Source organism: Lingula anatina, chromosome 2 (genome assembly GCF_051362555.1).
Source record: "Lingula anatina isolate TDL-2025a chromosome 2, LinAna3.0, whole genome shotgun sequence".
In the NCBI taxonomy this organism is placed as follows: domain Eukaryota; kingdom Metazoa; phylum Brachiopoda; class Lingulata; order Lingulida; family Lingulidae; genus Lingula; species Lingula anatina.
In genome coordinates this window covers 6,180,613-6,201,562 of record NC_141768.1, presented here as the reverse complement: position 1 = coordinate 6,201,562, position 20,950 = coordinate 6,180,613, and the positions used below count along the sequence as shown (strand labels likewise).

The window sequence follows — 20,950 nt, the reverse complement described above, 5'->3', positions numbered from 1 at the left end:
CTAAAATTATTAAAACTTTTCATTACAGTGCATATTCTTCTGGACTTTAAATTCACCATTGCTTCTCAGCAGCCTCTGTGCTCAATGTACGCAATACAGGCAATTTGAATAGATTTGATTTGATTTCATTTGCTACTAGCTCATTATTTGTTCTGTGCACTAATAGTTACGGTACAAATGTACCAGTATAGTTATTAGAATTAGGTTTTATAATCTTTGACATAAACAATTAGGATTTGGAAAACCCATTCAAAATGGTTTTTAAGAGCAAACAAAGGAGGTCTTACTGAGGCTTTAACCCCAAATCTAATTGCAGAGTATAAAATTCAAAATAATTGTGCTCGCTGTCAAACTTGGGCATATAGATATCTTTTTTTTCAGAATATTTATAGTTATTTGCCCAAACCTAATTATACTATACATGTAGAACAGTTGCAGTGGAGGTGTCTAGATGGCCCGAAGGTTCATTGCTCCGAAGGTTCATTGCTCCGAAAAAATGGTAACATTTTTGTTTTTTTAATGAAGGGTTCATTAAACCCTATGACCATTGAACCTTTGGACTATTGCTACGGCCCCGACCTATGTGCTAAATCTTTTTTATTCATAAAATGAAAATTATTTATCTTCCATAACTTTCGTAAGTGAATATGTATGTTATTTATTTTTCGCAGGTATAAAGAAATATGGAGTTCGGCAGTGAATTTGTGTACGTATCACCTTCTGGTGAGTCTGAACAGTTAGAAGAGGTGACTGTGATGGAAAAATCAGAATTCTCAGTGGATACAGCCTTAAATAGGAATAATTTTTCAAATGGGAAAGGTGTTGGTAAGGTAGGTAATTTTTCCAACATGCAAAGAACATATGTTTGTCAAGGTATTTTAAAAATTGAATCAAATCTGAGAAACAATGGGATTGAAAGTCAAATTTGCCTGGAAAAGGCAACTTCATTTAGTCAATCTAAAAAGATGTGACTTAACAAAATTTACACACATTTTACATGTTTTAACTTCAATATCCTTTATGACTCGATCTCTTTTTAAACCATTGGCATAACATCATAGTTCATAAGTTGCTTTTTCCGAAGGTTATTTCAATTATATGTTAGTTTAAGTTAATAAAATGAAGATTGCCACTCATGCCTGATTAATGTAACTTCTTCAATTTTTAAAAATCTCTAATTTATTAATAATAACTATATTTATTTACAACTAAAAGCTGGATGGTAAAATTTCAGACTTGTTTTCTGGATATTTTGGACACAGCAGGGCAGGAAGAATATTCTTCAATGCGTGAACTTTATGTCAAATCAGGCCAGTGTTTTGTCATCGTATATGATGCCTGTGATCAGTATAGCTTTCAAGAAGCTTTGGCCATGTATACGTGGTTACAACGCATCAGATGTTCAATGGGGGATGAGTCCAAACCAGCAGCAGTAAGCATATGTTTTTCATTGAGAATTCTACTTTAATTTAAAGTAATAAACTGCTTAATTAAATAATATGATTTAAATTTTGTATTTTCAGTAATGAAGAAAAGGTACCAAAGTTAACATGTTTTTACTTAAGAAGAATTAAGCTTGATTTTTAGATGCATTGAATCTAAATATAAAATTGTCCCATAAATTAGAAGAAAAATATATCCAAATCTAATTTACAGATTCTAGTTGGAAACAAGATTGATCTAATCGGCCAACGTGAAGTGAGCACAGCTGAGGGAGAGAAGGCAGCAAAAGAGCGTGATATCTTGTTCCGTGAAACTTCAGCCAAAACAGGTGAAAATGTGAGCAATGCATTTGAGGAGTTGGTATTACAAACAGCAAGAAAATATGGGAAGAGATCAGAATACAAGGTAATAAGAATTCCATTGGGTCCATGATACATCAGATGAGTTGCAGAATAATTATTTTAAATTTACATCAGATCTTGGGTCCATGATACATTAGATACTGGTTACTGAGTTGCAGAATAATTATTTCAAATTTAACACGTTGACCTTTTGACATTTTGCGGCAACGCCATAGGCTTAATTAATAAGATTAAGTTAAACATAATTATTTTCATTTCTAGATGTATCTTCTGCAAGTATCTTGCTTTACATCTTAATTAAACCCTTAAGTACCACTGTAATTTACAGTGAAATCATAAAGCAACTCATCATTAAGCCATTACATAAAGTTAGTATCATTGCACTTCCTACTATTCTCTTGTCATTGGTCAATAATGATATAATTCCATGCAGGTTTTAAAATCCATCTGAGGTTTAATTATTCATTTATTTATTAATTTAAGGAAAAAGGAAAAAACTTCATTATATAACTTCAAACATTCACATATTTAAAAAAAAATGAAGATTTGGTATGATCTTCTATATGCCATGTTTTGAAAATCCTTCTGAGGGTTATATTTATTTATATATAAATTATATTGTCAAGGCAATTATTCATGAACTTTATTTTGGCTCTTTTTTCACAAAAAGTCCCCATTATTTTTAAGGTTGTTGTACTGGGGAGTGGGGGCGTGGGCAAGTCTTCCCTTACAGTGCGTTACACAACAGACATGTTTGTGGAGAGTTATGACCCGACTATAGAGGACTCCTACAGAAAAATGGTCAATATAGATGGACTAGAGGAAATAGAGACAAGTAAGGCTTTACATCATGCATAACACATTTTCACCAAATCTTTGTAACTAAAGATAACAAAGAAATGTAATGATTTTATTTTTTTATTCTTGTATATTAAATCAGAAAAAAAAACATATTTCAATGAAAAAAGAAAAAAAGAGTTTCCATTTCCATGTCATCATTGTGAATACTGTCAAGTTTGCATTTCTTATTGAGATGCAGCATAAGCTTAGAATGTAGTTAGGAATTTGTTAAAATTTACAGGATCTGCTGATGAATCACAAGGAAAAAGACTGAACAGGGGTCCGAGGTTTCAGATGTTCAAGTGGTTAAATTGCTGCGGAAGTCAAAAAGCAACTAAGAAAGAGGCAAAACTCAATAATCTTTCTGAAGGCAGTGCCATCAAGAAGAGACCTAAGAATCCAGTAAAGAATGTATACAAGCAAAGAGCTGACTGCAATGTGGTGTTACTGCACCTGGGGGCTCTTGAGGAGGAGGAAGACCAAGTGATGGGGTGTCCAGTGATGTGCAACACATGTTCTGTGGTGCTGTCACCTTTATCTGCAGTTGAACAGAATGGCGATGGGACAATGACATGTGTCTGGTACATAGTTTTAATTTGATTGTTTAATCTTACTCTCTTTCATTCTTTCTTTTTGTTAAAAAGTTTACCTACATAAGCACAGAACCATATTTCAAAGTAACTTGTTCAATACACATTTTACACCATTACTTATGCAACCACCACAGAGAGAGAACAGAAGGTAATAGCATGTTTTTAAAGTTAAAGCATTCAGCATGTCACACTTTATTTTTTATTCAGTGAATTCTGTGGCAATGAAAACAAGAACATTGACATGAACCAGAAGGCTCTCCCCAGCAGTGACACTGTTGACTACATACTTTCTCCACCAACAAAACCCAGCACAGATAATGAGGAATTGCTGGAGAAGAAAATTACTTTACCTGGAATAGTGGTGTATTGTTTTGATATCAGTGGATCTATGGGAAGCACTACACCTGTGCCTGCATTACAAGGTGAAAATGGAATAATTTGTCACATGTGTTACAGTGCACCTTTATCACAGTCTAAACCACCTGAAAAATAAAGTGAATCGTTAATTTTATATGGAAGGCTTAATCACCTGCCACACTTTTTGATTGAATATTTATTATGATAAAATGTTTAAAAGTGTTTTTTATTTACATTTCCCAACCTTAGCTAAAGACATTTAATATTTTTCTATCTCCACCTTTATGTTTATTTTTTCATTTATTTCAGCTGAGTGGAAAAACCTAAAGCAGAAAAATCCTGGCTCAAGTGACTCCCTCTATATCTCCAGACTGGAATGTGTGAAGATTGCAGCTATAAGGTGAGCTTCTGAGTATTTGACCTCGATGGCAATCATTTAAAAAGACTAAAAAGTAGGTTGTAAAATCCTCTTAATTGTCTTTGAGATGTTATGTTCAGAGTCTGCTTGTTTTGCCTAATTCATTTAAACCACTAGAAATTTACAAGACAAATTTTAGAAAGTAGGAAAAAATTACTACCTCTAAGAGCATCTTTGCAGGGTCTAATTTAAGTCTTTTGTTAAAGAATCAAGGTGAATTATGAGTTCTGTACAAAGTATATTTTGTTTGTTTAAGATATATATATTATTCTGCAAACCCTATCAGTTTTGAAATATTTCCTGCTCTGCCTTAGTGTTTATTCAACAATCATTTTATTATAAGTATAAATGTTGCTAAAAATACAAGTAGTATAAATTAAAACTGGGGATTATCTCTCCTCCTCATGTACTTTGTTTCAGTAACAACTAACATATTGAGTATAAAAACAATGAAAGGGTCATACATGTATTTGTAGCACTCTGTAACACCTTTTTTCCTCCTTTAAACTTTTCCCCCCTCAGTTTGCCAATTCATTAACTATTAAATTGGCTGTACATGATTGTTTTATGTCTTTTATGTGGGATATGAAAAGTTGAAAAAAAAGCACATTATGAGAAAAAAGATGTTACAAAGTATAAGGTTTAATGTAGAAGAACCCTAAACTGAGCCTTTTTTGCCCTCCAGACAACTGGAAATGTTGAATATGGATCAACCAGAGAAACCAGTTGCCTTCATCATCTTCAGTGGGGAGGTTACAGTGATATTATTCAATAAGGGAGAAGTGAATAAGTACTTGGTACCCAGTTCATATTTAAACAGCTATGATGAGCTGGTGGAATATGGTATGAATTTGGCCAATGGAATGAACCTGGATCCTATTTCCCAGTCATTTAGGTTGGTGATTTGTGTGTATGTGTTTGTGTGTGACAAAGGCTTTTAAAATGTATTTATTAATGTTATGCATACAAAATGTAGCCTCACTCTTTCACACAAAGGGTAGAGTTGTCAGAGAAGCAATTGAAACCAAATTATGAATATTTATGGCAATACTGATTTATGTTCACAAATGATTCTAAATGAATGATCTGTAGAGTAATTTTTTGCATACTGTTTCTTCTTTCATCCTTTTTAATAACCAGTAGCACAGCAGTTGGACATTCATAAAACTATTTAAAACAATAAATCTGCAGAGCAATTTTTTTGCATACAGTTTTGTCTGTCATCCTTATTATAAGCAGTAGCACTTGTACAGTAGCTGGACATTCACAAAAATATTTGTGAGAATTGGTTAAATGATACACAAGTATAATTACTATATTGATTATTACAGTACAGCAGAGTCAATGATCCAGGATTTCAAGGTAGCTGGTGCCACTGCCCTAGGACCAGCTCTGGCAGTGGCCACTGGGCTGGTGTTCAAAGACAGGAAATCTGAGATAATCCTTTGTACTGATGGAGAGCCCAATGTTGGAGTCGGTTGCAAAGGTTATGATGATGAATTTTACGGCAAGGTAAAATATGTTTTATTTCTGTTTAAGATATTTGGGAATCAGAATTACATCTTGGCGTTTTGAAAAATATCTTGGCATTTTTTCTTTCACTGGTATTATCTTTTCACAGTAAGGGCTTATCAAGGATTTGAATAATCTATTTTAACACCATCCTTTAAAAATCATTTTAACGGCAGGATGTCTAGCTTCTTAAGGGAAAAACCAGAATGTATATTCTCTTTTATTGTGTTTTATACCATGGTTGAACCCTCAGTTAAAGAATATAGTTTAATCATTTTACTTTCTAAGTTAATTAAAAAGTGGGTAGGATACGAAGTAGCAACTGTTCCCAACCAATCATATACACTGACACTTAAGTCACAGTTTTTAATTTTGAACATTTAGATTGGGTCATTAGCTAGAAACATGTGTGCTACCATTTCCATCATTGGGACGGAGGGGGAGAGCAGTGGGATGCATAACGTCAGCCAATGTGTTGCAGCCTCGGGAGGAACTGTCAACATACTAAAACCACACGAGTTGTCAAGGCAACTGAGATTAATCTACCAGAATCCTGTTGTTGCAACAGATGTAGAAGTGGCATTTGCTTTGCATCCATCTTTGAAGTTTGAGGACAAGGTAAATATTTAATGACATGTATTTTAAAAAATGCATACATTTAAATTATCAACTAGATATTTTTGTGTAACACATTTTATGTACTGTTAAAGATTTAATTGATATCTTATTTTTTAAGGATGAAAACATGTGGGTGCAGGACATAGGGAATGTCACTAAGGCAATGGACTTGACATACAGCTTCAAGGCCAGAGATGACAACAAGCCTCTCAATATGGATCAGCTCCCATTCCAGGTGTGTGTGTGTGTGTGTGTGTGTGTGTGTGGCCAAAATGTAGGCCTAAAAGAGGAACGGATAAACTGAAACCATTTAAAGATTAAACCTAGGGAGTATAGATAGATTGAATCCAGTGAAACATCAGGGTTAACGATCTTTATCAATTTACTCAGTCCAACTGCTCACTTTACTTGAGTTAGGGATTACATGCAAGTACCATGCAGAAGGGTGCTAACAAACATCCAGTTTTTTCAACTGGCAGTCATTCTTTGAAAAGTCTTAGTTCACCATGTCTGTTTTTGGACTTCTCTGTTTTATGACTTTCATATGACACCTTATTATACTCCTATCTACTTTGTTTTAAAATTTGTTCTATAAGAGAAAGTGCTTATGTTCTAATAATTACATTACCATATCTTTGCAAGCCAGGAGTCCTGATATTTTCATTGTAAAAATATTCTAGGTCCAAATCAAGTACACCAAACCTGATGGCACGAAGTGTTTAAGAGTCATGAGAAAGATGCATAAAGTAACCAGTAAACGAGAAGAAATGGAAAAGGTAACATCTTTTTAGAACAAAGCAGATACAAAAAAACAAAATTACCTGTAAGAATGACTTTTGGATTTTGTAATTATTTCTATAGCTGTTCTTTTGACCATAACCCTACAAAAATATTATTAGTGATACTCTGAACAAACATATAGATATTTCAGAACTTAAGTGTTTAGTATTTATAATAAACTCACACTTACACATTCATCATTTCAGAATGTCAATGTAGCAGTGCGAGGAGTGGCTGCAGTGCAGCGTTCTGCCGCCATGGCCCAGGCAGGCCAATGTGCAGAGGCCAGGGAGCACCTGTAAGTAGCAAGGCAGGCGGTACCATGGTCCATTTGAGACAGTTTTCCTGCTCTTTCAAATAGTCAGGCTCTATGGACCATGTCAAGTTTATTAACTAAACAAATCATCCAATACTTTGAAACAACCTTTATCTTTTCAACCCACATAATCTGTTTTTTTTTTTTTTTTTTCTTAAATGTTTGTTTAAGCCAAATAAGGCATATAACATGCATTGTTTTTATTCAAGTATCTATTTGGTGCACTAGTACAAGCTATCAAAAAGGAAAAAAATGGACTATTTAGGATGACTGAACCATCTTTTAACCAAAGCCCAATTTTTTTCTTCAGGGAAAGTGTACAGAGGTTATTTGCAAGAGGCGCTACAACATCAAGTCAAATAGAAGAGGGATACATTTTTGAAGTGGAGACAAAGGATTTCCATCAGATGCTTGAGAATAGTTTTGCTGGAAATGTAAATTATTTTACTTTGAGAATATTAATATCATGGTCTACAGGGTCTATCCATATTTGTTTTTAATTTCAACAGGATTTCTTAAATTAGTTGATCAATGCTCTGAAGAAGGTTTTTTTTTTAATTTAACAAGTGCCCTTAACAAATACCATTGTCCATTTCATAATCTTATCATATTTTCTGTGTTGTAAGACTGACATATGTTTTTATGTTTGATGTTATAGGTTCAGTCAGACCATGCCACCAAGGTGCTGCACCAAAAGAAAAATCTGCCTCTTTTACAATTTTCTTCAGCACAGGCGAAAAAGGGAGCAATTCAAAAACGCAAAGTATGTGAGGAATACAGAGATAAATACTACTCTTATGAGTGCTAAAAAGACATTTTGATTACCGTATTGCACCTTTAAAATAGTGTATCCAAATATACAGTATATAGAGAGTGGAAGGGATCATTTCTCACTTTTAATTAGTTGTGACAGTAACCATAAATAGATCTTTTCGTCAAAAGACAATTTCGAGAAATTTATATTCAATGAAATAAAGGATATGTACTGTCTAAGCTGCAAAAACTATGTACCAATTTTTCGGACAAGACATGGTTTTACACACTCCAGGGGAAGTGGGTCCAGCCGGCAAAAGAAAGTTTGTAAGATAAACAAGCGCATTTTCAACGAAAAAAAAAAAACTTCATAAATCCTTCATATTGTAAATTATCTTTTTATTCTTAGCTTTCATAGCAGGCACTGGTCTTATGTAAGATATAATTTAGTACAATAAAGTAGCCCATCAACATTAATAGCAAATATGGTTATATTATATGGTGTTAAGCGTATTAGAATAATTTTTTCAATAAATGGAAATAAATAGGTGAGTATAGCACCATTTCATTTTGAACATATGGAATGCTGGGATTAAAACAAGCATATATTGCAAATAATTTTCAAAATTACATTAAGCACCAATTTTCAATTCCAATTCATCAAAAACAATATACTGTTCAAAGAATGAAATGGTCAGCTTAATGAAAATTTTTTGCTGTATATAAGTGTATGTTTATGTCCATAATGGACAGAAATAATATTCTTTGAGAAATAAATAATCAGAAAGCATGCCAATTCAATAGTGCATTTTTCAATGTTCTCCTTAACAACTGAAGTTATGAGCAAAACAACAATTATACATTTCATGGGTTTACTTAAAAAAAAACCCAGTATCAAATTCCTGCAATCTTGACTTGCATACTGTCCACTTTTGGGAGTATCTTTTCAGCGCAAGATGAAATCTCTGTTTGATTTTCTTTGTTGAAACAAAGAGTGCATTTCTGGCAATACTTCTCTGTATGAACACAATCACACTCCACTTTAATTGGATTTTTATTCTGTTCCTGCTCATCTGCCATAATTTTGGGTTGGTGTTTTTCATCTTTTGGATGCAGAGTGTCATGCAGAGTATTACCTGTAGTAGCTCCAATATCTGCTATTTCTGCCATTTTTTCAGTCGTACATTTGGTATCCTGTAGCAACTGCTGTTCACTGATAATTGAAATGCAATCTTTTACTGCTTGTATTGTTACAGAAGAACAGTTTGCACATTCCTGGTCTAAACTATTCAATAATTCCAGGCAATCTATTGTTCCCATTGTTTTGTCTTCGCTAAATACTTTACAACTATCACAGATACAAGCTGCAAACAATTCAAGGCAGTCCTGAAATGACAAAATTAATTATTATTCAAGAACCACCTTTAGTATATCTGACGATTTGAAACTGATTAATTTTCAAAAAAGCAAATATGATGCTTGTGACAACTTTTACTCTGAAAAATGTATCATATGGATCTTGAAATCAAGTTTAATAAATCAAAATGCCATAAGGTATGTCTAGAAGCGGGTTGTTATACATAAATGTTAAAATTTATCATTTTCTTTTTGTTGCATTCATGGCTACCTTTGGAAGGTTGTGCTGAAGAAGCTTTAACCCAGCCTCTTTTACATCTGCCCAAGTCAGAAGTTCTTGATTTAACAGATGTCTGAGTAGAAATGCATATTGGTTCCAAGATTCCTAGAACAAATATATGAAGTCTGGGTCAAAAAATGCACGTATACTCACATACGGAATCCACCAAGGCAGACACAACCGTTATATCTCTTAAATGATACAACTAAATGACTTGTGCTTAATCATAACCTTCTTAAACTAAAAAAAAACAAAAAAAAAAAAAAAAAAAAAACAGGTAAAGTTGCACCATAATTCTTCATAAAAAATGGATGAAATTTTACCTGAAGCACCTTGGATTTGGTCATCAGTAAATGAACATACTTGGCACATATGACTTGACAAAAGGATGTATGCTGCTTCAGTGGACCTTGCCACAGTGCAGTCAAGTCTCCTAAACTTTCCTCAGTTATGTAGGGGGGTTTGAATATTGCTGCAAAAACGAACAAAAGAAAAGACAAGTTGAATATTTCAGTTGCATAATCTAGTATTAAAACCCACATCTGCTTCTCCTTATATACTAGAGAAACTTTTCAACAGAAATTACACTCATCTTAAAAGAAAAAATAGCCCGAAAAGCTTAACTAATAAACTGATTCTTTGAGAATAAAAAGATAAATAAAGATCATCCTGAAGTTTCAAAATCTCATACCCTAACAGCATTTTCACCTCTTTACACAGCAACAACATCTGATAACATGTATGTTTTCAATCTAAACAAACTAGTGTTCAGTATTCAAAGCAAGAAATCTGATTTGTTTGTTTATTATATTACAAAATATAACCTAATATAAGAAACAGAAAAGACAACTTACCACATGATACAGCTAAGTCCAACCAGAGCAGAGCTACTGTCTTATATGCCAATGGGAATATGTTCTATGGATATCAAGTAATAAAAAGTTTTACTTAAATCTTTAACTGTACAAAAAATCTTTCTACATAATTATACATAAGTAAAATAAGAGATCAAAACACAAAAAAAGTTTTTGATACTGTTGAAGTGTTAAAGAAAAATAAATTATAGATAAAAAAGAATACATAAATAAAGTAACAAGTAATATCTAGATACAAATATATAAATAGTGAGACACATATATAATAGCATTTCATAACCGGTTAGCATTAAAATGTCTGGTCGCTACATCTAGAAACTCATTCTAATTTTGTAATGTAATTCCAATCTAGTACTCACAGCTGTTCCAAAAAACGTGTCCTTTGTCTGTCTCAACAATTTCAACATCCTCTGATAGGATACACCATCTTTCTCAAGAACTAGGTCCCGCACAAAGTCCTACAGATAGTGCAAAAGGGACTGAAGTGCAACAGGCTTAAGCAGGTAGCAATAGCATTGTCAACAACAGCATCAACAACAAAAATTAACATAACAAGATCATACCTTTTTAGAAAATGAAAAAATATATCTTAATAAAGTCTACATACAGATACATATACAAGTTAAAAACTGCTTTTCATAGTTTGTGAAATACAAAATCCTTACCCACCTTCAACATATTTATTGTTTCTGACACAGCACATACATCCTTGGTTTGGACTACAATGGCAGGGTTCCCATGGACTACTTGGACTGTCTTTTCACCCTTCACAGGTCTAACTGGGCTGTCCAAGCCACTGGCCATAGACCTGACCAGTTTGTCTAGTTCAGAGGTCATTTCTTTATTCAACATGTCTGTAATAGTCAATGCATTGTCAAAAGTTAAAGAAGTACTTTTTTTAAACAATAAGACAAGTTAATTATACCAAGCAATCAACAATTTTAATTATAACTTATTTAAATAATAAAATATATTTTGATGTTTTTAAATCAAATCAATGTGATGATTTCAAGTGGCTTCTCACATTGCAAAGAGAATCATAAAACAACACATTTGATTATTACATCAAGAATAACAGTATATGTCTAAATAAAAATGCTCAGGAAGCTCTCTTTGAGTTTTTTCCCCTCAAATGGTTGTAATACCTTTTCTACAAATCTGTAGTCAAACAGGATAGACACAAAGACACTATTTCTAAAGGGCTCCTACTTCAATTGTAAAACTGGTTATTTGCACAAAAAATACTTCAAGCAGCACATGCAAAGTTTCCCAACAATCGTCTCTGCAGAAAAAAAAAAACTCAATTCTGCCTAAAGTCTAAATTCCATTCAAGTCTGAAATCTCATGCAAGCAACTTACTGGTGGTGAGATGTGCCTGTGACCAATGTGTCACCTTCTCCAGAGCCAACCTTGCTGATATCTGCATGGACACTGCTAATACTTGAGGCACAGTGTCGTCAGGAAGCAACATTGGTAAAATGGCTTCTGTCTTCTGCTGGCAGTATGCGGTGAAAGAAGAAACGATGTCATTTCTGGCCGTCTGCATCAGATTTCTCGCTACCTCCAAGACTTGCTGCTCTAGTCTGGTCTGAAATACCAGTCGGGTGTTTGTTAATAAAATAATAATAACAATCAGTTTTAAAAAGCAGTGGACATAAATCAAGATTATTTTTCAAGTGTATAAAATTTCATCCACATAAACTCCCATGAAATCAGTTTCTTGAAAAGAGAAGTTTTTATCATTGTAATAAAGAAAGACAAATAATCTTACTTTTAGTCTGTTATCAGGAGAACCACTTCCAGTGCCAGAAAGCATTCCACCAACAGCACCAATGCCAATACTGATAAACCTGGGCAGTTCCTGGCTTCGAAATTTCTTGATGTGTATGGAGGCAACTCTGTCAGCAACAAACTCCACTGTCCTTTTCAAGGAGGCTGGGTGGTTGTGGAAAAAGTTTTCTTCCAGCTGCAGCTGCAAATAGTAAAAACTCTATAGTCAATTTATTTACTGTTTATTAATGTAGGAAATATTTCATATTCCTTGCTGGTTTATGGACAGATATATATGTGTTGTGTAATATGGTCTGCTTACTTACTAAGCAAATAAATGTAACTAATCATATCTATATATCTATTTTCAGAAATATGTAAAAACATAGCCTCCGTGGATATATTGTTTATACACATCAAATTATGTAAATATATCAAAAGGATGGGGTGGGGTGGTTTGGGAGGCATAAATGATATTATCAGCTCGTTTAACAAACGATAGATAAACTATAACTTAAATTCTTTACATCATGCTTTTTGACAGAAACTACGGTAATGACTCGATCTTTTCAATGGGCAAAAATTATCAAACTTTCGGACACATCATTTTAAAATCATAAAAATTATATTTTTGTATAGAATTTGTGGTGCTTTTAATGCATATAATAGGACTATAAGGCAGTCTGCTTTTCAATTTTGTTGCAACCACTCAATAGGAATGCTCTTATTTTAAGAAATTATGACTTAAAAAATATAGTACGGTTAAAATCACAATTTTTTCCATTGAAAAGATCGAGTCATTACCGTATGTTGGTAATGATAATCTTACTTGAAGTTGTTTTTCATTGATTCCAGTATCCTCATCCTCACACTCTGCTGCTATCGGTGTGATCTTCCTAATGTTGTTCTGTTTGGTGCTGCCACCTACAGCAAAGTCTATCAGCAAGGATCTCAACTCGCCTAGAAAAAATGCATTAGTTCTTTAAAGCTGACATTCCTTCTCATTTTGCCCAAATCCCCTTACTTAATAATTTACAGAAAATAAAAAAAATTGACATAAAATGATCACATTGGAAGATGGGAGGATATTTCAGAAAAAAATTTTTTGAGGTTACTTACCCAGATACGGGCAGCAAGTGTACATCAGAGGGTGATCCACAAGTTCCAGAGAATCCTGAAGTAAATAGAGAAATCAAATATAAGGAAAGTAAACTGAAGCAACTACATCCATTTCTTTACAGTAAATTTAAGGTCCTTGTACTCGTTAAAGCAAAAAAAAAAAATTTAAACATGCTTAAGACACCTAAAGAGTTAAATAGGTAAATGTTACTTTCAATACTTAATTCAGCTACATAGAAACAATAGCTTATGTAATTCCAGACTTTAAAAGTATTCAACTTTTAATAAAAAAATACTGCTTACCAAATTTTGATCTTTATTATAACAATCCAAAGAATCCAGGTCTGTAAAAAACAACTCTTCTGGAAACTGTGGAAGCTATATCAACAGAAAATGATGATCACGTATGAGGTACTATGAATAGTTTCACATATGTTTTACATTAAATAAAATGCAAGAAAATCAGATAATTTTCTGAGAAAAAAATCATCGAATTAGTATAAAATTATGAATGAAAATGTTCATTAACTTAAATCCTTTCGCCAATGAGGAACAATAGTAAAGCTTCCTACCTGGAAAAGCCAGCCAAGCACCACAACAGTTAGGAAGGAATTCAAACTGTACCTTTCCAAGAAAGATGCTGCAAAACATCTGGAATGTCAAAACACATGACCACTTACATAGAAGCAGTTTGAACCTCTTCAATTTTTGTTATCAACTTCTTAAACCAAGACAAACGATTCAATCTAAAATCCATTTTCATTCTGTATAATACTTAATCACTTAATACTTACTTAAAATACTTTAAAGCCTGTTCTTTAACTTAACCTGACATTCCTAATATGGAATTTAACATCCATTTTATACCAAGTGGCAAACAAACAGTAAAAGTCAGTCTAAATTTACCTATGAATCTGCATGAGCAGCTTGCACACACTGCTATAGTACTGCAGTCTTGGTGCTAGGCTGTCCATCATGCTCAAAAATTCCACCACCCAGGGTACAGTCAGGACTAGTCTCCCCTCAACACAGGCCAACTGAATTTCTTGATAAACATCCAGTGGACAAGGGACCTACAGATTAAAGATATACAAGCTTTTATGAGCTTATGCATCAGCACATTTTTTTTACAATTCATAATACTTGCACATCACAGGTACTTAATCTATTAAAATATACTGAGCAAAGTTCTCACCAATACACTTACACTTAAAATTCTCAATAATTTTTCTTTAAAGTCTTTATATAGCACATTTTATCCCATTTCATTAATCACTTAACTGTATCAAAACGTTAAGATCATGCTGAAAATTCAATTCAAAATTTAGCTTGCCTACCTGGCTTCTCATAGCGACATAAGTCATTTCTAAAGTTTCTGGTAGTGGCTCTGGAGTCCGATATGGTAAAAATACAATAAAGCCAAGGAACTTGCCAAGAAGTCTCAATGTCAAAAGACAAGATGAGAACACATCTTTATCTTGCTGCAAGTAAAAACATACTGTTTGTTTATCTATGAATGATCAGTTTAGTATTTCATTAAGGACAAAATATAAACAAATACTATCATAATGTTGACTTTCCACTTAATGAATTCAAAATAATAATAATAGTAATAATAATAACAATGATAAATATGAAGACATCTCTTAAATGTTTATATTTCTATTATACAATAATTCTCATTAATTGATATAGTACAATATGTACCTGATTAGTCTTGGTCTCAGTCCCCACTTCATCTTCATGGTCAGATAATGTGGAATTGATTAGCTACAAAGAAAGTATCACGCAATGTGATAATAAAATTAAACCTTAGATCCTTGTCCAGATTATACACAAATCATGTTTTATAACAAAGGAAAAGTTGTGTTTGAAGCATGTTTCAATCATACCATAATTATTCAAACTCAAGAATTCATCTATAGTAGCCAACAACAATTCGAGGAAAATTCAAAACCAATTTCACATTGATACTATTTTCTCTGATGAAATTTGTAAAACGCTAATTCATTCTTTAGTCCTTGTTTTTATTTTTACATAAATCATCAATAAATTTGCAGAAAAGAAATACAATATATTTCATTTTCGTAAGGCAAGCTTTATATTGTTCGATTTGAGATCAAAATGTTAGGCTTCGTTCACATGCAATGTCTATTTTCTAAATTCTATTTTCTATTCGCGGTATGTCTTATGATCATGGTCTGTGCCCTGAATATCCCGCGGCGTAATTACTGGCAGCGCGAGCCAGTTACTATAAGTTACTATAAGTAACTGGCTCGCGCTGCCAGTAATTACGCGGCGGGATATTCAGGGCACAGACCGTGATCATAAGATAGCGCGAATAGAAAATAGAATTTAGAAAATAGACATTGCATGTGAATGAAGCCTTAGATACCACTGATCCAACAGGAAAAAGACAAAATTGTCTGGTAATTTTCACTAACCTCCTTAATTTTGGCAGCCATTCCATCAATCAAGTGCTGGTTAAACACATGACTCTCTGCTGCTACAATGAAGTCTCTAAAGAATTCCTGACACCCTGGGAATGAGGGTGGGGGGCAAGGACCGAGGTGTGTGGTGGGAGTGGTAAAACGCTCCTGGAGTCTAAATTTAAAGACAGTCAGATATTCAAAACACACTTTCACATATATAAAGAACATTGTTACTAAGGTTTGCTTGCGAACTGAATTTTCTATCATAAAATTTTATAAAATATGTCATATTTACTTCAAACAAGAAATGAACTTACTTCTTAAACTTTTCTGGGTTACTTCTTTTGAGTTGTGACAACAGGGCTATATTGGTGTCCTCATCCTGTGATTTCAATGTGCCCACTCCTTTACACATCTCAAATAGAGAATAACAACTGTTCAGTACCTGCGCTACTATTTACTGCGGTACAAAACAATACTTAATGAAATCTCTGACGCTACTAATGCTAGAAATAACGTATCAAACTTTTACCCAATGTTAATCATATTCTAGGTAAAGAAAATGAACTATAATTAACAGCTTCTGCAATTCATCATTGCTTTGGTAAAGAATATCTTATCTCTTCATATTTTGACCCAAAAGTTAGCATCGGATCTATAAAAAAGCAAAAACTAAATTTTGAACACATTCTGATTGACAATTTTTCAAAGGCAACTACTTACAGCAATGAGCTGTGCTTGAAATAACCTAGCAAAGTGAATGTGGTTGACCAAGTCCACTGGACAGCTGACCAGACTGCGTATCCGGTGTCCATGGAGTTGTGACAGTGACCAGGATACATCTAGGTGGTTTTCTTCCCATTCACGTACCAATTCATAGAATATGTCTCTGGGTTAATATCAAAAACAATGTATAACAGAACATTTTCTTAATGCTCAAGTGCCTTAAATCATTCAAAGAATGTAATTATTAAATCAATAAAAATCATTTTCAAGTGCTAAGCAAAGAATACTGGATCTGTGAAATTGTTTAACAATTCAGTAAGTCTCTGTCAAAAATGAAACAGACTAAAAATAAAAATAACTATTTTGGAGTAAGAAAAAAATCTTTCTCACCTTTGTTTCTTGAATAAATGAAAAGCTTTATCACTCGGAAAGTTTTTCCTGTTATCAGTGTCAACTTGAAATGACACCCCTCCAATAGGGGAGGCATAGAATACTGACATAGGCTGCAATGGATATGATGATATTTTAATACAATATCCTTTTTATGAAATCTTAATAAGGCAACTTAATCACACAGACTTCTGCCTGCAATTTTTTTTTTAACTTCATTGTTGTATTCACTAAATTAAATAACTCTTACACCCTGGAAAATACTCGATCATACAGCTACCAATAAACCTCTCAAATGTCAATAAATAAATAAATAAATAAATAAATAAATAAATAAATAAATACATTAATAACAAAGTAGTGATAAAAGTAACAAGTGTAAGAGATTCATTACTTACTTCAACAGATGACTCTTCATATATATTTGTGAGCTGGGTTTTCAGCTGAACAGAAAAATCTTCTATCCTCTGGTTTTCTGACAGAAGTTTTAAGGTACCTTTATCTAGATACTGCACGAGTCTGGAATTAAAATGAACTATTTTCCATTTTCCTTTAAAATTTCTTTCCTCTATCTTTTCTTGTTGTTATATTTCAGTCAGAAAAAATACACAAAAAACAAACATTCCATATCATCATAAAGCTAGCAAGAAGGTATATGAGGGTTATTATTCAGATGAATTGCTCCATTACATTGGATGATATCTGATATTTCTCTGTAAACTTCACCTTTCAAGCTGTATCAGTTTTTGAATTATGTACAAAAGAACTTCACTGTCATCACTTGACGTGTTTTCTCTGATGTTTCTCAAACAACAAGCTAAGTTTAGGACAATTATAACAAATTCAGCTATAACTTGATGTAAAATATACCCATAGCAAAGGCACCTTGACTCCTACCTGATTTGTAATTCCAAAACCACCACAGCAAAGTACACTGCATTATGTACTGAATGGAAATAGCTGGTCTCATCCCAATCTGTAAAACAATGGTGTTTGCATAAGAATCAAAATATCAATATTTAAATAAATTTTTAATCTATTACCATTCTTACAAGTGCTACAATGGGGCCAACCATACATCCTCATCAAAAGGACTTCAACAAATCACTCGGGTTACCCCCTGGTTACCCTTTAACATATGAGCCAAATAATACAGCTAATTCACTTAAGAAATAAGCTGAAACTATTTCAGATATTACCATTTGTGCCAATTTATCATTGATCTGGTAATTAATGAGAATCTGACTAATTTAAAATAAAACATGCAAGTGTGACCATTTTTTACATACAAAATTTTATATACTCTGCACCTAAACACACCTCTTGACCTTGACTTCCTCGTCTTTATTTCCAAACATACAATAATAAATCACCAACTGTCTCAAGAAAAGAACTTTACAGCAACTTTAAAGATTAAAGAAATACATGACTCACCCAAGTTTCCCATGCTTTTTGCTACCTCTAAATCCACCCCTCTAGCAGTGAGAAGTTGCATGATGAAGTACAGTTCTACAGTGATGCTAGGGACCAGGTGCTCTGAAATCAAAGTTTTAAGTAATCTTTATATGGAAATCCCTTTCCACTAACTATAACCTATTCAATTAAAAATTAATATATTCACAAATTAATCTCCAAAGCAATTAGAATTTAACTATGTTATCAAATACAGCTCATATATATCTGTACATAATTTAATGCAACGTTTCATTGACAAGTGAAAAATCTATAAAATATTAAAATGATACAGACACAAACCTTCCAAGCACCCAGAATACACCTCAGCTATAAGATGAAGCTTATCTCTGAATGTGACATTACATGGCTCAGCTACAGTTATCTCCACTATGCTTGCCTGTCTTTCCATGGAGTATTTGCTTGGTGTTTTGTTTGGAGTGAAAGAGGTTATTCCAGATCTTGACTTGCTGGGAGTGGTAAATGTATTGCACTCAGTTCCATTGCTGGCAACTTCATTTCTCTTTGCATTCTCTTCTCTGAAATACACACGTGTCTTATTCCTGAACTTGCTTAAACACAGTTCATACATAGTTCAAACAGGTATAAAAATTTACATCTTACATATAAATGCATTACACAGACAACATTTGACTTATAAAATGTTTAGATTAATTAATCAAGAATAAAAAGCATTTTTAATAATTTTATTATCTAGTCAATGCATTAAAAAAAAACGTAAAGAGGTAGAATACAATACAGAGACCAATTAACTTATTGTTTTGATTTTGTAATTACTTTAATGACTCCCTGAAGTCATCCAGTTTAAGAAGTGGAACTCTTCTTGGTCCAGCATTCTTTTCTTTTTCTTTCTCTTTGACTGGACTAAGTGCTGGAGCACTGGTGAACAGTGTGTTTGTGGCTCTTTTGACATCCTGATTCACAGGAGTAGGGGTGATCCTCCTCGGCTTACTGAAAAAAAAGTACAAAATATTTGCATATCCTTCTTTATGACATATAATGTCTCTTTCAGTGCTTCAACTGAACTGTTTCTTGGAATAATATGATATTTCTATAAATCTTTAATGATGTTGTTTAAGAAAAAATATACAAAGTCTTAAACTTTGCTAAAAAGTTGTTGGGTACCATGTTTAAACCCCCGTGAATCATTTACAAATTTTAAACCCAACCACGAGTTGTACAACTCATTCTGGCAAGACTACACTATCTGTAACAACTCACTGCAATAACCATAATATGGTATAATAATACCTTTGTGACTGACTATTACAGGTCAAAGTTGGGAAGTCCTCAGCATCAGTTAAACTGAACCCAGGCAGTTTTGGTGGGTTACGATCTACATCACTGTATCTTTGTTTATGAGATTTCCCTTTACCTCCTGAACGTCTCTGAGATACTGGAGAGGGACTGTTCTCATTATTATTATTATTTCTGTTTCCAGAAAAGGGACTTTTCTTCTTTCTACCTTCTGTTTCTGGACTAATGAGAAAGTCGCCTAAAGAGTGTTTATGCTTTGATCTGGAATAAGAATCTGGAGTGCTGTGTACTGGAGTGGAGCGAGAATTTTTATTTCGCTTTCCATACACCTCTGGGCTATTATGTTCCTCTTGTCCTTTGAATACAGATGGGTTATCAAAAGAAGCATTTGAGTCATCTAATCTTCTGAACTCTAAACCACTGACAGTGTCTTTCGCAAAGGTTTCCTTCTTAGCTGATGATCCAAAGGATCTGTTGATATGAGGAGAGTCTAGAGAGGTGTTGGCAAGTTCAAAGGCACTGGGCGATGTCTTCTGCCTATCTGAGGTTGGACCAACTGAAAACAACTGTACCCGCTTAGAAGAATTATTCCTTTCCTTGCTCTTGTTTCCAACCTTTGGAGCTGGTTTTTGTTTGTTCTGAAAACTGGTTGGTGTTTTAGCTGGAGAAGGACATGCTGATTTATTGTTTTGTAGCAAATGCACTGTCTTATCTCGAAGGTAGTTCAGGAAGAATGGAATAAATTCGGACCTCTCACGCTCTAGCTCATCTAGATTTTCAGCCTAAATATAAAATGCATTTACGTAAAATACAACTGAAACCCACTGAAATTTTATTTTAGAAAAAATTAAAAATATTAATTCTGCAATGCAAGTCAAATCAGTTTTTGTATTTAACGACAAGGTGTTTCGAAATTAAGTTTTTATCATGCTGTTTTTTATTTAATAAATGAAAATAAAAAGGAAACAAGTCTGCTCCACAATACCATTCATTAAAATTATAATATATCACATATGCTGCAGCCAGTCCAGGTAAAACACTGTCACAGCAAAAGTTGATATTTTCAACGCGACTTTTTAAAAGTTAGTGGTCATTTGCACTTTTTAGAACAAACCTCCATTGCCGAAATTAAATGTATTTTTTCACTTTACCTGATGAGCCTTTTTTGCTAGCCAACGCACAACAGTAAATGGTAAAACTTTCTCCTCTAAAACCAGTTCCAAGATAGTGGCCATATTCGAAAGTTAATTGGGTCAAGAGCCTATCATATATATGGAATG

At 33.4% G+C, this 20,950-nt stretch overlaps 2 protein-coding genes across 3 annotated transcripts in view; one reads left to right on the top strand and one right to left on the bottom strand.

Annotated features, from left to right (window-relative positions):
- Window positions 1-8,788, top strand: part of LOC106167607 (circularly permutated Ras protein 1) — an 18,804-nt gene extending 10,016 nt beyond the window's left edge. The window contains exons 2-16 of the mRNA XM_013546425.2: window positions 672-830; window positions 1,235-1,432; window positions 1,657-1,848; window positions 2,493-2,640; window positions 2,887-3,226; window positions 3,446-3,660; window positions 3,905-3,995; window positions 4,699-4,908; window positions 5,345-5,525; window positions 5,910-6,143; window positions 6,262-6,378; window positions 6,824-6,919; window positions 7,130-7,221; window positions 7,550-7,673; window positions 7,898-8,788. Of these exons, the coding sequence (XP_013401879.2) occupies window positions 684-830; window positions 1,235-1,432; window positions 1,657-1,848; window positions 2,493-2,640; window positions 2,887-3,226; window positions 3,446-3,660; window positions 3,905-3,995; window positions 4,699-4,908; window positions 5,345-5,525; window positions 5,910-6,143; window positions 6,262-6,378; window positions 6,824-6,919; window positions 7,130-7,221; window positions 7,550-7,673; window positions 7,898-8,047 (2,535 nt within the window). The 5' untranslated portion in view covers window positions 672-683 and the 3' untranslated portion in view covers window positions 8,048-8,788. The remainder of the gene's footprint in view (window positions 1-671; window positions 831-1,234; window positions 1,433-1,656; window positions 1,849-2,492; window positions 2,641-2,886; window positions 3,227-3,445; window positions 3,661-3,904; window positions 3,996-4,698; window positions 4,909-5,344; window positions 5,526-5,909; window positions 6,144-6,261; window positions 6,379-6,823; window positions 6,920-7,129; window positions 7,222-7,549; window positions 7,674-7,897) is intronic.
- LOC106167606 (codanin-1) lies at window positions 8,375-20,950 on the bottom strand. Of its 2 annotated transcripts, none has more exons than XM_087003805.1 (26): window positions 20,822-20,950; window positions 19,665-20,452; window positions 19,191-19,364; window positions 18,696-18,931; window positions 18,375-18,476; window positions 17,838-17,916; window positions 17,339-17,459; window positions 16,941-17,053; window positions 16,548-16,713; window positions 16,142-16,239; window positions 15,837-15,996; window positions 15,100-15,162; window positions 14,730-14,873; window positions 14,299-14,465; window positions 13,965-14,043; window positions 13,696-13,770; window positions 13,393-13,447; window positions 13,103-13,233; window positions 12,275-12,475; window positions 11,863-12,091; window positions 11,173-11,357; window positions 10,863-10,961; window positions 10,483-10,546; window positions 9,952-10,100; window positions 9,620-9,733; window positions 8,375-9,378 (listed from the first exon to the last, which is right to left on the bottom strand). In XM_087003805.1, the coding sequence occupies exons 1-26, from the start codon at window positions 20,903-20,905 to the stop codon at window positions 8,887-8,889; spliced, it is 4,368 nt and encodes a 1,455-aa protein (XP_086859931.1). In that variant the 5' UTR covers window positions 20,906-20,950; the 3' UTR covers window positions 8,375-8,886. The 2 variants fall into 2 exon arrangements, with proteins under 2 accessions (XP_086859931.1, XP_086859932.1); XM_087003806.1 differs by having other exon boundaries at window positions 12,275-12,469.

What these genes read in the sequence shown, in the direction of transcription:
- LOC106167606 (XM_087003805.1), bottom strand. Translation starts at nt 20,905, where the DNA reads ATGGCCACTATCTTGGAACTGGTTTTAGAGGAGAAAGTTTTACCATTT. An exon ending in AAAAAGCATGGGAAACTTGG is followed by an intron (nt 17,917 to 18,374) that starts GTGAGTCATGTA and finishes ATTGTTTTACAG; the next exon opens with ATTGGGATGAGACCAGCTAT. An exon ending in TTCAGCACAACCTTCCAAAG is followed by an intron (nt 9,379 to 9,619) that starts GTAGCCATGAAT and finishes TTGTCATTTCAG; the next exon opens with GACTGCCTTGAATTGTTTGC.